At 42.8% G+C, this 12,322-nt stretch overlaps 1 protein-coding gene across 2 annotated transcripts; it reads left to right on the top strand.

Annotated features, from left to right (window-relative positions):
• The first annotated feature begins 570 nt into the window (after positions 1 to 570).
• Positions 571 to 6,633, top strand: LOC136453864 (MADS-box transcription factor 21-like). Of its 2 annotated transcripts, none has more exons than XM_066454414.1 (8): positions 571 to 725; positions 1,729 to 1,939; positions 4,749 to 4,830; positions 4,972 to 5,036; positions 5,159 to 5,258; positions 5,362 to 5,403; positions 5,493 to 5,534; positions 6,003 to 6,633. In XM_066454414.1, the coding sequence occupies exons 2-8, from the start codon at positions 1,758 to 1,760 to the stop codon at positions 6,288 to 6,290; spliced, it is 801 nt and encodes a 266-aa protein (XP_066310511.1). In that variant the 5' UTR covers positions 571 to 725; positions 1,729 to 1,757; the 3' UTR covers positions 6,291 to 6,633. The 2 variants fall into 2 exon arrangements, with proteins under 2 accessions (XP_066310511.1, XP_066310510.1); XM_066454413.1 differs by having other exon boundaries at positions 572 to 725; positions 1,723 to 1,939.
• Positions 6,634 to 12,322: the final 5,689 nt, after the last annotated feature.

The raw sequence follows: 12,322 nt of genomic DNA, 5'->3' as shown, positions 1-12,322 counted from the left end.
CCCCCCACCGAAAACCCAAACCCGAAACGTTTTCCAGGGTTCAAGAGAATCGAAGACTCCTAGGCGCGGCGTCACTAGGGACTCGCTAAGTTAGAGAATACGCCGAGGCATGAAAATGGCAGGGGAAATCGAGTGACGAGGTCGGTAATGCGTGTATTAGCGATATATTTAGCCTTAAACAAATGTAGAGCAAAAGTGTCACGACAGATACACTGAGATTTGGCTTTTGGGGCGTTCCGCAAAAACACCTATTACTCTCTCAAGTTTCCCATGTATACTTAGAGCTTGATTTGTGACTGATGCATGGGTTCTAAACCCTACAGTACATGTGCCCTAAAATTCAACGCTTTAGCAAAAGTTGGCTGTTAGTGCGGCGGGCAATGTGTGCTTATGTGCACCCCACAAAATGAATATGTGTAGATACGCACGCCATGAGCAACACTAAACTGGTAATACGTGCTATTTTTCTTAATTAAAAGAGGAAATCAAAGGGACTGAAATGCATATGTACGCACACGCCATGAGTGAGCAGAAGTGCAGAAGTAGGCAGTGGCACACAACCACTACTCCCCTTCTTTAAAAGGAAACCACGCTGCACCCAAGGCTTCTCCATGCAGTTGCCCTATCTTTTTCCTCACCCCGTCCCATCGCCTCGCGGCAAGCCTTGATCCCATCATCCCATCTCCAACCCCCATCTCTCTTTCATCAGGCCCATTGATCGATCGGTAAGAACATGCGATGCTCTGGTGGATGCGTTCTTATTACTAGCTAGCTCTGTGTGTGTGTGTGTGTGTGTGAATCGATGCATGATGGATCTGCCCTCGTTTCTTTTCCTGGCCATTTTTCCGTTCTTTCCTTGCTATTTCTTTGGGGGTGCAGTGCAGTTTCAGTTTTGCCGCCAATGGGGAGCTCTACGTAGAACTTCGACTGCGACTAGTTGCAACGGGGAAACGAACTGCAACAGCAGCTGCGCGGCGCCTCTGGCCCTGATGAGTAGTAGCTAGATCTTTCGCGTGTAAATTTGTTGGATTTGGCTTGCTATTTTTGCCTTTCCATATACAGATCTGCCTATATGCTCAACAACTTTCTTGCTTCTCTTCTTGAATTACGTGCGCTAGTGCTTAATTATGTCATCTCCATGGGTCTATATATATTTTGCTGGATGTTATTACCCTTCTTCTGATAGCTAGCTCCTTATCTCTGCTAGCTAGCTAGATCCTTCAGATCTCTGCTGACTTTACAAAGTTTTGTTTTCTTAGAAACAGCATGTTCTTAAGGTCTATTTGATCTGAAGACTGAATGAAGCAGTAGCTATATATAGCTGTGTGAACCTTTGAGCCATGAATTGCTGACAAAGCTTTGTGTTTTTCCACTGCACCAAGATTTCCCCATTTAAATAAGCACAAAATTGAAGTGATGATGTCTTGCCTTGCGCATGCCAGGGATCGGAAATATGTTTGTGCTTTTAGGTTTAGATTTGTAAAGTTGACAGTAAAGTTGAGTTGCAGCTTAGTTTCGCATGTACATCAAACTAAACCAAGATCCCTAAATCCTACTCCTACATCGAAAACTAAAAGCTGCTGATTGTCACTATCTTCTTTCATCCCATCATCAGTTCTGTATGATATGAAGTTGATTGTCTAGATTCAATCATGCATATATATGACAATGGAATATACTGAACCCAATTGTTCTTATTATAACTATTTACTTACATAAAAGGAATAGCTGTGAGACTATAACATTACTGCGTGAGGATGGGGAGGGGAAAGATTGAGATCAAGAGAATCGAGAACACCACCAGCCGCCAAGTGACCTTCTGCAAGCGCAGGAATGGGCTGCTGAAGAAGGCTTACGAACTCTCCATCCTCTGCGACGCTGAGATCGCTTTGGTCATCTTCTCTAGCCGAGGTCGCCTATATGAATATTCCAGTAACAGGTGAGTATGTCATGGTTTGCATTGGCTATTCCCGTTTCATTTTATGCTGTACATCTTCTTAATTCAAACAAAACTGTTTGTACGTGATATAGCATATATGATTATGCATCTGTATATGCAAATCATGCATTTTTGGGCACAACCTATGTGTTTGCATGGATCTAACAGTTATAGTTAAACTAGTAAAACTATAACTTATATGAACCTTCCAAATTAAATAAAACGATATTCTTTTCATAAACTCCTCTCATTATTATTAGTTATAGTTGAACTAGCTAGTTTCCTTTTGGATTTTGGCATCACAAAAAAATCGCTGATGTGTTAAATTTTGAAATCACTTTAGTGATGATCTGAATAGTCGATCAGCACTAACTATATTCTTGATAAATACTCCATTTTAGGTTAATTAGCAAGGCCATTTATATTAGCACACTTTATAGATAACTTTCTTTCCATCATTTTGCTCGTAATGATAATTAAGCACATTAATGACTTAATAGTAAGGCTTGTGACTGATCATTTCGATTTTTCATCACTGTGTGGAAATACATAGGCCCCCACTACGGGATACAGGAGCTTTGCCGAGTGCCACCCCAAAAACACTCGGCAAAGGGTTTGCCGAGTGTAACACTCGGCAAACTTTTTGACGGCAAACATTTTTTAGGAAAAAATAAAAAAAGGAAGCCGCCTGCCATCACCGCCGCCGACCACCACCGCCACAGCCGCCGGCCACCACCACCACCACCAAAGCCGCCTGCCGCCGCCACCACCACCACGCCCCCACGCCGCCCGCAACCAGAGCCCAGATCCGGACGCCACCGGCCGGATTCGGGAGAGGGAGGGCCAGATCCGGGGGCGGCGGGCCGGGAGAGAGGGAGGGGGCACCGGATCTAGGAGAGGAGGGGAGGGGGTGCCGGCCGGGTTAGGAGGGGAGGGGCGCCGGGAGCGAGGGAGGGGGCGCCGACGAGGGGAGGGGCGCCGGGAGAGGAGGGGAGTGGGCGTCGGGAGAGAGGGAGGGGGCGCCGGCGAGGGGAGGGGCGCCGGGAGAGGAGGGGAGGGGCACCGGTCGGGATTTGAGGGGAGGGGGCGCCGGCGAGGCGAGGCGAGGGGAGGGGAGGGCAGGGGAGGGAGGAGGTGCGCCGGCGAGGGCCGGCCGCCGGTGGGGAGGGCAGGGAGAGGGAGCTGGGAAGGGAGGGAGGGGGCAGTGAGAGGGAGCTGGGAGTTGAGGGAGGGAGGGTTGGGTGGTGTGCGGGGGGAGGGAGGGGTGGTGTGCGTGGGGAGGCAGTGCGGGAAAGGAGGAGGGAGGCGGGGGTTTTTTGCAGAAAAAATATTTTATTTCTTTGCCGAGTGTTCTGGATCTGAGCACTCAGCAAAGTTTTTTGTCATTTTTTTCTTCTCCTTCTTTCCCAGAAAAATGATTTTATTTCTTTGCCGAGTGTTCTAGATCTGAGCACTTGGTTAAGTTTTTTTTTCTTCTCCTTCTTTTCCAGAAAAAATATTTTATTTCTTTGCCGAGTGTTTTTTTTTACACTCGGCAAACCCACTCTTTGTCGAGTGTTTTTTTTTACACTCGGCAAACCCCTCTTTGCCGAGTGTTTTTTTTTTTTTTTTTTTTTGCCGAGTGTTTTTAGCGCAGCACTCAGCAAAGAACTTAGTCGCCGAGTGCCCGAGAGAATATACTCGGCAAACATAAAAACACTCGGCAAATTTGAGGATTCCGGTAGTGCCCATTTGGATCAGCGAAACTTTTTATAAGCTGCAATAGTTAGAGAGTTAGCTAATAGCTTTTTATATATAAGCAGGGTGGTTAAATAGTTCAAAACAGGTTACAAGCTGAATTGTTTGGATCAGCTAGAGATTTTTTTTAGCGGTTAGCAACTTATTTTAGCTGATCCAAACATGGCCTAGCTACTCGCAGACATTTGGTAGCTGCTGCGTTTGTTTGTGCAATGGATATTAAAAGAAGCATACTACTTGTGTGATAGTCTGGGACTTTGGTCGATCACTTTTTCATTCATGCACGAAACGAGCGATATTGTGGTATGAGTATGACCCAGTTCCACGAACAGCTGCAAGTTCTAGTCCTGGGCAACTTTATCATTCTGTGCCATGCACTCATGAATCATCAGATGCATGCAGCATGCATGGCCCTCAGCTCCCTGAAAAAGGTTGTTTCATTTCATGCGCACACTGTATAGAAATCTCTCTCTAGAGTAAGTATATGTTGCATGGAGATGGACACTGTAGGTTCTCCCTGCCCTCCTTCCTTGGCGGTGCTAAGGAGTTAAAAGAGCGCCTTTGATTGGTTGTGTTTTTACACCGGGAACCTCTATGCTGGAGCTGGACTCACCATTCAAATGATGATGATGTGCATTTCTTGGGGCTCTTTGTTTGCATCTTTTTGTGTGCAACGTGTGTCGTAATAAGACAACCTGAACATACATACGTTGAGTAGTACGTGGTACTTGTTAGCCTGGACCTGGAATGAATGTTTTGTCACCGGCGTATTTTTTTAGATAAACAGATATCTACACATGCATATTAGTCCCTGGCTTCCTGCATACATTATTCGTCTACTCTAGCTTGATGCCTAGGTGGAACAAGTACCCTTTTTCTCTCCGGCCTTATTATTATAGTATGGATACTATAACTAGTATATTTAGCCAGATATATAGATAACATACTGACAAACATATGTGTTTCATTTCACAAGACACAAATCCCCTGTACACACTGATTTCTTGTATGCTTTTTTTTCATAAGCAAGGGCTTGATTTTATTTGACAAGTAATCAACATTATTGTATCAGCGTAAGGTCGACGATTGAGAGGTACAAGAAAGCCTCTGCCATCACTTCAGGAACAGCTCCAGTCATAGATGTGAACTCTCTTGTAAGCACACTGTTTTTTCCTTGATTTTCTCGATTTTGTTTGCAAACGTTAAATTATGATCACACCACATCGATCGGCTTATTAAGATCTGCATCAACAAATGTTAACTACTTTTAAGTTTTAACTCTGGAGTTTATACAGCAATACTTTCAGCAAGAAGCGGGAAAACTGCGCCAGCAGATACAAACCTTGCAGAATTCAAACAGGTGATGAGCCGCCTAATAACTACGACTAGTTCCTGTAACTGTTCTAATTTTATTCGATCGTCTCCATTGGATAGTAGACATATACTGAAGTAACTGTTCCTTTGGTAAACTATACTTGCCAGCCACCTGATGGGTGAATCAATTGGCAATATGACCGCAAAGGAGCTCAAGGGCCTTGAAAGCAGGCTTGAAAGAGGAGTTGGCCGAATCCGGTCCAAGAAGGTAATGTAAAGCTAGTATGAATTTGGGCATCGCAAATTCAAGGACACCTTGCTCTTGAAACCTGATAGTAATTTATTTATTTCCACCTTTGATTTTTTCTCAGAATGAGCTGCTACTCGCGGAGATCGAATATATGCAGAAAAGGGTAAGCTCATTGTGACATCATTCCTCATGTGTGCATTTTGGTTGATAGGACTCCTATTTAAATTGCTCTGATCTTATTTATATTTGCAGGAAGCAGATCTGCACAGCGAAAACATGTTCCTACGGGCCAAGGTATACGACTGATGACCATTCACTAAACTAGGGGCGGTTAGGTTCTTTAGTCGCTTCTAAAATTCATGTCACATCAAATGTTTAGATACTAATAAAGAACATTAAATATAGATTAATTATAAAACCAATTACATAGATAGAGGCTAATTTGCGAGACGATTTTTTAAGCCTAATTAATCTGTCATTAGCACATGTTGTTGTAGCACCACTTTGTCAAATCATGGACTAATTAGGCTTAAAAGATTCGTCTCGCAAATTAGTTGCAAGTTGTATAATTAGTCTATATTTAATACTCCATGCATGTGTCTAAATATTCGATGTGACAGAAATTTTAGGGGGGCAAGTAGAAATCAAACACCCCCTAAGATGGGCACACAGTCAGTCAGGATTCAGGAACTCAGTGCTAGCTGCTAGCAAGTAGGGGTATTCTCTTGATCAAATTTGTACTGTACTGTACTGTAATAACAGGTTGCAGAAGCTGAGCAAGCTCTGCAGGAGGGGGCGGCAGAAGCAGACCAGGCGGCGGTCCGCGGGGCTACGACGGAGCTGAAAGCGCTGCCGGCGTCGTTCGACCCGCGTGGCTATGGCTACTACCATCAGCAGCATGTGCTGGCCGCCGCCTCCGTTGCCTCGTCGTCGCAGTACTCGGAGCAGCCCCAGGGCCAGCAGGAGTACGAGTACCACCACCAGACTGCCCTCCACCTCGGCTACCACGTCAAGATCGACTCCGCCGGCGGCGGCAAAGGCTTCCTCTAGGCGCTCGCGCGCATGCATGATCAGAATCTGACGGACGGGCGGGTGGTGACCATCCTAGCTAATTACGTAGTTGTGTCTCCATCAGCTAGCTAAGAACGTAGCGTACGTCGTTCTCTGACCACGGACATACGTGTGCAGTCTGGTTGCTGCTATGTGTGCTATAGAGAGAGAGAGAGAGAGAAAATAAGGCGTCGATCTGCGAGTACGTATGTACGCTAGTTGTTGTGTGTGCAGAGTTGCAGACTATATAAGCTATCAAACAATATTGTCGTGAGTATATAGATTGACTATATATATGTACGGTGTGGATGGATGAGAATAAATATAATTATATATATATATATATATAGAACTACTACTCCGTAGCTGGCTACAAAATAACTTATTCTGTAGCCACTTTGAGTTACGATAATTACTAGGTTAATTTACGACATTATAGTAACCCCTTACTAAGTGGCTTTTGCAACCAGAATCTGAGGGCAAACAGTCTGCAGCGCTGCATCCTTGCGTGGTCTGATGAGATGATGATAACAACTGCTCGTTCTCGTTCCAAGAACCTCTACATCTGCGAGTAGATTCGGCCGCTTCTGGCCGGCGTGGCCTTCTAGCGGTCAGGCCCACGAAGAAAATCTGTTGGGTTTGTTAGCGGGCCGGGCCTGATTCGATATCCAGACAAATTTGGTCCTTCAACTAGTTTAAAGGTGGTTGCCTACTTTCTAAAACAATAAAATGGTCTGATATTTTTTGAAAATATAAGTAATATATTTTAATTCAAAAAAATATGAAACTAGTACCATTTTTTTAGGCTGTTAGTATTCTATTTGGATCTTATTTGTTCATGTTCTTAGTGTTTCATTGCTTGTAGTCATGTTTGTTATTTATTTAAATTGTCGCTGTTACTCTACTTTTTGTTGATCACATGACTAGTTGATTGCGTGATTTTTTAGGCACTACCTTGTTTGAAAACATATAACCTAGTCAATCACAATCCGTCAACATAAAGTAAAGTGCTAGCTAAACAATTTCTATATAGGATCCATACACAAGGTGGAGCATGGCATCCCAGAGGTTTGTGTTGTCTTTCACATTCTTCCGTGTACTCATGGTCTGCCATATCCTCTTGGTCGATCTCCAGGTATGATACAATGCAAAACGATAATTTAAATAAATGATTAGCACAATTATGAGTAATAATATATATATATATATGAATAAATAAAGTTCCAAATAACTATAAATAGGTTATCAACATATAGATTTCATTTTTAGAAAATAGAAAACCACTCTTGAACCTAGCTAGATGACCAAATTTGTCATATTTCAATAGCTATAGGGTGAATCTTTGAATAAAAAAGAGTTAGAGGGCGTCCATGTCCTATATCTTCTTTCGTAGTTTAGGTTTGAAAATCGGACTATTGTGTTAGTTGAAGGTTGAAAAATAAACTCTTGATTTGGCAGCTCCTGATTACTAGATAGGCCAATTGGATATTCAAAGATTTGAAGATGTCTTTGGTCCCATTTGGATCCATCCAAAACTAATTATTATTTTTAGTAGCTTAGAAAAAACAGCTAATAGGTAATTATTTGTTGGGTGGTAGGTAAGACATTAGCTGACTTATTAGCGAAGGATCCAAACAAAATCATAGCTAATTATTAGCAGCTTACCTATTAGTTAAGGATCCAAACAGAACCGCAGCTAATTATTAGCGTCTAATTATTAGTTACATGAGATCCAAACGGATCCTTTATCTATTTGTTAGGAAGACGACTTGATTCAAACAATTCTGTTTAATTAAAAAATATGGCAAGGGTGCTATAGATATATATCCATGAATTGAATTGTTTCAAAGGAGCATTCCCATATGTTTCTGTGAGACCCCCTAACTGGGCCGGTCGTGGGCTGGGCCGAATGGATGACACTGTAGCGCATGGTGATACAAGGCAGTGTAGTCTGGGTGACGGTTACTGTAGCACGCGGGACACTGTAGCACCGGAAGCACCGGGAGTAGTACCACCTCGGAAGATGGAGTTAGGCCAAACCAACTTAAAAAGCTTGGGTCCTGAAAAGCTAATAGAACTTTGGTTCGAACTTTTTACGCGAAGCGAGGACGAAAGTGTAAGGAAGTTAATTAGCAGGCGTGGTCCATTTCTCGGTAGAGTGGATCTTAGCCGTTTTTCCTGGACCTGGGTCGTTACAAATGGTACCAGAGCTAAACTCTCGCGGTTTCACGAATATATATGGCTCGGGAGCTCGGACAGGCTGCCCATGGCACTTGGGTCGGGGAGCTGGGAATATATATACGTGGGCCAAGAGAGAGAGTTGAGTGGTTTCACGGACATATGGCTCGGGAGCCCGGACAAGTCGCGCTTGGGCCGGGGATGTGAGACCCCGCTGGCTGGGCGTGGGCCGAATAGATGATACTGTAGCTCGGGTCCTGTAGTGTCGCGAAAAACACTGTAGCTCCGGAAGTAGTACCACCTCGGCAGTTAGAACTGAGTTGAATCAATTTAAATAGCCAGGTCAAATGACGCTCGGGAGCTCGAACAGGTAGCGCATGGCTAGCATGGCACTTGGGTCGGGGAGCTGGGAATATGGACGTGGGCCCCGAGAGTCTCGCGGTTTCACAGATATATGGCTCGGGAGCTCGAACAAGTAGCACTTGGGCCGAGGAGCTGGGAATATAAAACGTGGGCCAAGAGAGAGGCGATTCTGGACATTTGTCCCACGTTTAGGTAGGTTGGTTCGGTCCTCGTCGAGTTCTTAAGGGTGGGTGTATGTGAGACCCCCTAACTGGGCCGGTCGTGGGCTGGGCCGAATGGATGACACTGTAGCGCATGGTGATACAAGGTGTAGTCTGGGTGACGGTTACTGTAGCACGCGTGACACTGTAGCACCAGAAGCACCGGAAGTAGTACCCCTCGGAAGATGGAGTTAGGCCAAACCAACTTAAAAAGCCTGGGTCCTGGAAAGCTAATAGAACTTCGGTTCGAACCTTTTACGCGAAGCGAGGACGAAAGCATAAGGAAGTTAATTAGCAGGCGTGGTCCATTCCTCGGTAGAGTGGATCTTAGCCGTTTTTTCCGGGCCGGGGCGTTACAGTTTCTTTCGCCGGACGCATCACCAAATTAAACTTTTTTTCAAAAAAAAAATACAGTTGGAGACGTCTCTTTTGTTTGAACATCGCCAAATCAATTCGATGTACTAGAAGCGAGACAGGAGTACCATATTCTGTACTGCACGTATAGTAAACGCTGTACTTATATTTAGAAGTAAGGGCCACAAACTTCGCCGTGGAGCAATTTGAAAAAAAAATTGGAGTTTGTGGAGCACCTTTTTAAGTGCTCTCATAACTCCATATTTTTTTCTCGAATAGAGTGCGTGGAGCTGAAATCGTTTAATAAAAAAAAACATGAAGCCGAGCGGTTCCAAACACCCACTAAATACCGGCGCGCCCTACCTGTTATCTGTAGCTGTCAGTAAACGAGGCACGGTTAATGCTAATGCATGATGCATCGAAAAGGACTGCACACATGCATGCACGAAACAGTGCAAGTCCGGAAAAAAAAATCCCAAGCTGAGCTGAGAGAAGAATAAGTCGGATCCACACCTAATCATGCTACACTAGCTAATGGCGACAGTTTAATTTCACAAAAAAAAAGATAATGAACCCAAATTAAGGTGACGGGTTTCCTGCTGTGTCCATGGTACACAGCTGGACGGACAACTCAGAAAGTAGCGGATGTGTGTGCCTGGTTAGTAGAAGAATGGAAATGTACAGGTCACTCCATCAATTATCTGGCTATCTTTAATTTACAGCCGTCAATTTGAACAAAATTTGGAGGTACTTGATCCAGTGAGTCCATCCATCCAGTGCGTTTGATTTCCTTGTGGAACGATATGAAACGTGTATGAGCTGGGAAATTTTGGTGTTTTCCGAAGCAGCATTTGATTCCCTAGATTTAAAAAATATTTTCAGTAATAATAATCTGAACAATTTATTTATATATAGTCGGTTAATAAACAAAATCTACAACACTTAATATCCTCGATCTTCTGCTTGTTGCTTCGTCTCCATCCTCCAGGGATCAAGCTGCTTCTCCTGATGGGAATGCATGTTTGGGCTGCTGTTCTAAATAAATTATCCTATATATATTTAATATATATTATTAGACTATGTGATCAAGCTAGCTAGCCTACTCCATTAACCATGATTTGTCATGATGATCCATGCAAACCCATAGCTAGCTGTTCAACGGAAACGAGCTCGATCGTCTCCAGGTGCCTAACTGGAATTCGTGTTTCCTTGTGGCCGCTGCCCTAACACGCCATGAGTGTGCTGATATACTAATGCAGGCGCGTCATTTGTTTGCATATATATATATATATATATATATATGCCTGTCTGTCTCCAGTGCATACGTGTACAAGAAACTCCATTTATATTTTGGCTGCCAAATGATGACCCGGCCAACTCTTCATCACCAGTTTAGTTTGGTTGTTGAGATTACAAACTCTACTAGCAGCGGAAACAAAAAACAAAGCCATCACAAAAGGTTCTCGATTGTGTACAAAGTTCAGTGGTTTTTTTAGGCCTAACTCCGAGGAAGCGGCGGCCGCGCAGGGCTAAAATAAGCTCTTTCCAATGATTGAAAAACGCAGACAATTTTGTTTGCTGAAATGAAATGTTTGACGGCCCTGCATACTCGATCGCGAGGTGATTAGTACTAGCTAGCTTGGACGCGAGATGAACGGCCCAGATGGAGCGGGGCTGGGACGGGGGCGGTTGCGCTTAGTTAGCTGGAGGAGTCAACGCTCCTCAAACGGACACCTAGATTCCGTTAACTTGGTGAGTACAATGATTTTCTTACTACGACCTGGCTAGGGGTACATGTGGGAAGACCTCAAACATGTTTCTAGTTCATGTTTTGCCAATTGGTTTTTTCATGCCAACTGCCAAGTAAACAAAGATGAACCCAATTTATAAAATTCATGTAGTCATAAGTTGTGTTTGGTTCAAATTTTGAAAAGTGCTTCTACTACTAAAAATCAGAACGCCAACTAAATAGGTAGAACCAGAAGCTGTATTTTCAGCGCAGTACAATTTTCACACCTAGACTCTGTTTTTGGCTTTTCAGTTTTCTGCTAAATGGGTGAAAATGGAGGTACACTTTACAACTATTTCAAGGAAGATAAATAAAGAGAGAGGATATGTTTCATAGTTATTTTAACCAAATAGCTTACAATTTTTTCATAGCACATAGCTCTCCATTGTTTTTTCACATCTCACCACTAAACTAAACGGACTTATACTAGATTCTTAAAGTATATTCTATCTCCATCCTAAAAAGAATATAATCATTTTTAGGAGTCAAACCATTTAAATTTTGATCAAATTTATATCTAAAAAGTAGTCCCTCCATTCAAATTGTAAGAGCTTTTTTAGATACATTGTTTTTACTATGCATCTAGACATATTATATATCTAAGTTCATAGCAAAAACACTGCACCTAAAAAAGTCAAAGCGTCTTACAATTTCAAACGGAGGCAGTACTATTTTCTATGATATCAAATAAGATCATTGAATTAATTATAGAATATATTTTTATAGTAAACTTATCTGGAGACATAAATATTGTTACTATTTTCTATAAATTTGATCAAATTTAATGAAATTTGACAGCCACAAAATCTAGAATTATATTTTTTTGGGCGGAGAGTAGGTATATGCATGACTAACAATATGCAAAATTAAATTAACTTTTTTAAATGTACATACCGAAAAAATGTATTACATCCACGCACAAACTAGCATCCCTCCATAGAACAATATGGTCGCAATAAAAATATTTGCAATGGTCTCTAGCACAGAGCATCTGGTTTATCACAGGTTTTTTTTGTTGGAACCGTGATGGGTGCACGTATCAGAATGGGTAAAGGGACCACGAGAAAAATACAAAACAAAATAATAATAATATACTTGACTGAAATGAAAGGAGAAAAATTACAGAGCAAACTCCCGGCGCAAGCAGA

Source organism: Miscanthus floridulus, chromosome 5 (assembly GCF_019320115.1).
Source record: "Miscanthus floridulus cultivar M001 chromosome 5, ASM1932011v1, whole genome shotgun sequence".
NCBI classification, from domain to species: Eukaryota; Viridiplantae; Streptophyta; class Magnoliopsida; order Poales; family Poaceae; genus Miscanthus; species Miscanthus floridulus.
The sequence above is the reverse complement of the archived record's forward strand: the minus strand, read 5'-3'. Positions and strand labels throughout refer to the sequence as shown.

Bases quoted from the DNA above. Each gene is read 5' to 3' on its own strand.
- LOC136453864 (XM_066454414.1), top strand. From the start codon at position 1,758: ATGGGGAGGGGAAAGATTGAGATCAAGAGAATCGAGAACACCACCAGC. The intron at 5,259-5,361 runs GTAATGTAAAGC...ATTTTTTCTCAG, and splicing joins GCCGAATCCGGTCCAAGAAG to AATGAGCTGCTACTCGCGGA. The intron at 5,404-5,492 runs GTAAGCTCATTG...TTATATTTGCAG, and splicing joins TCGAATATATGCAGAAAAGG to GAAGCAGATCTGCACAGCGA.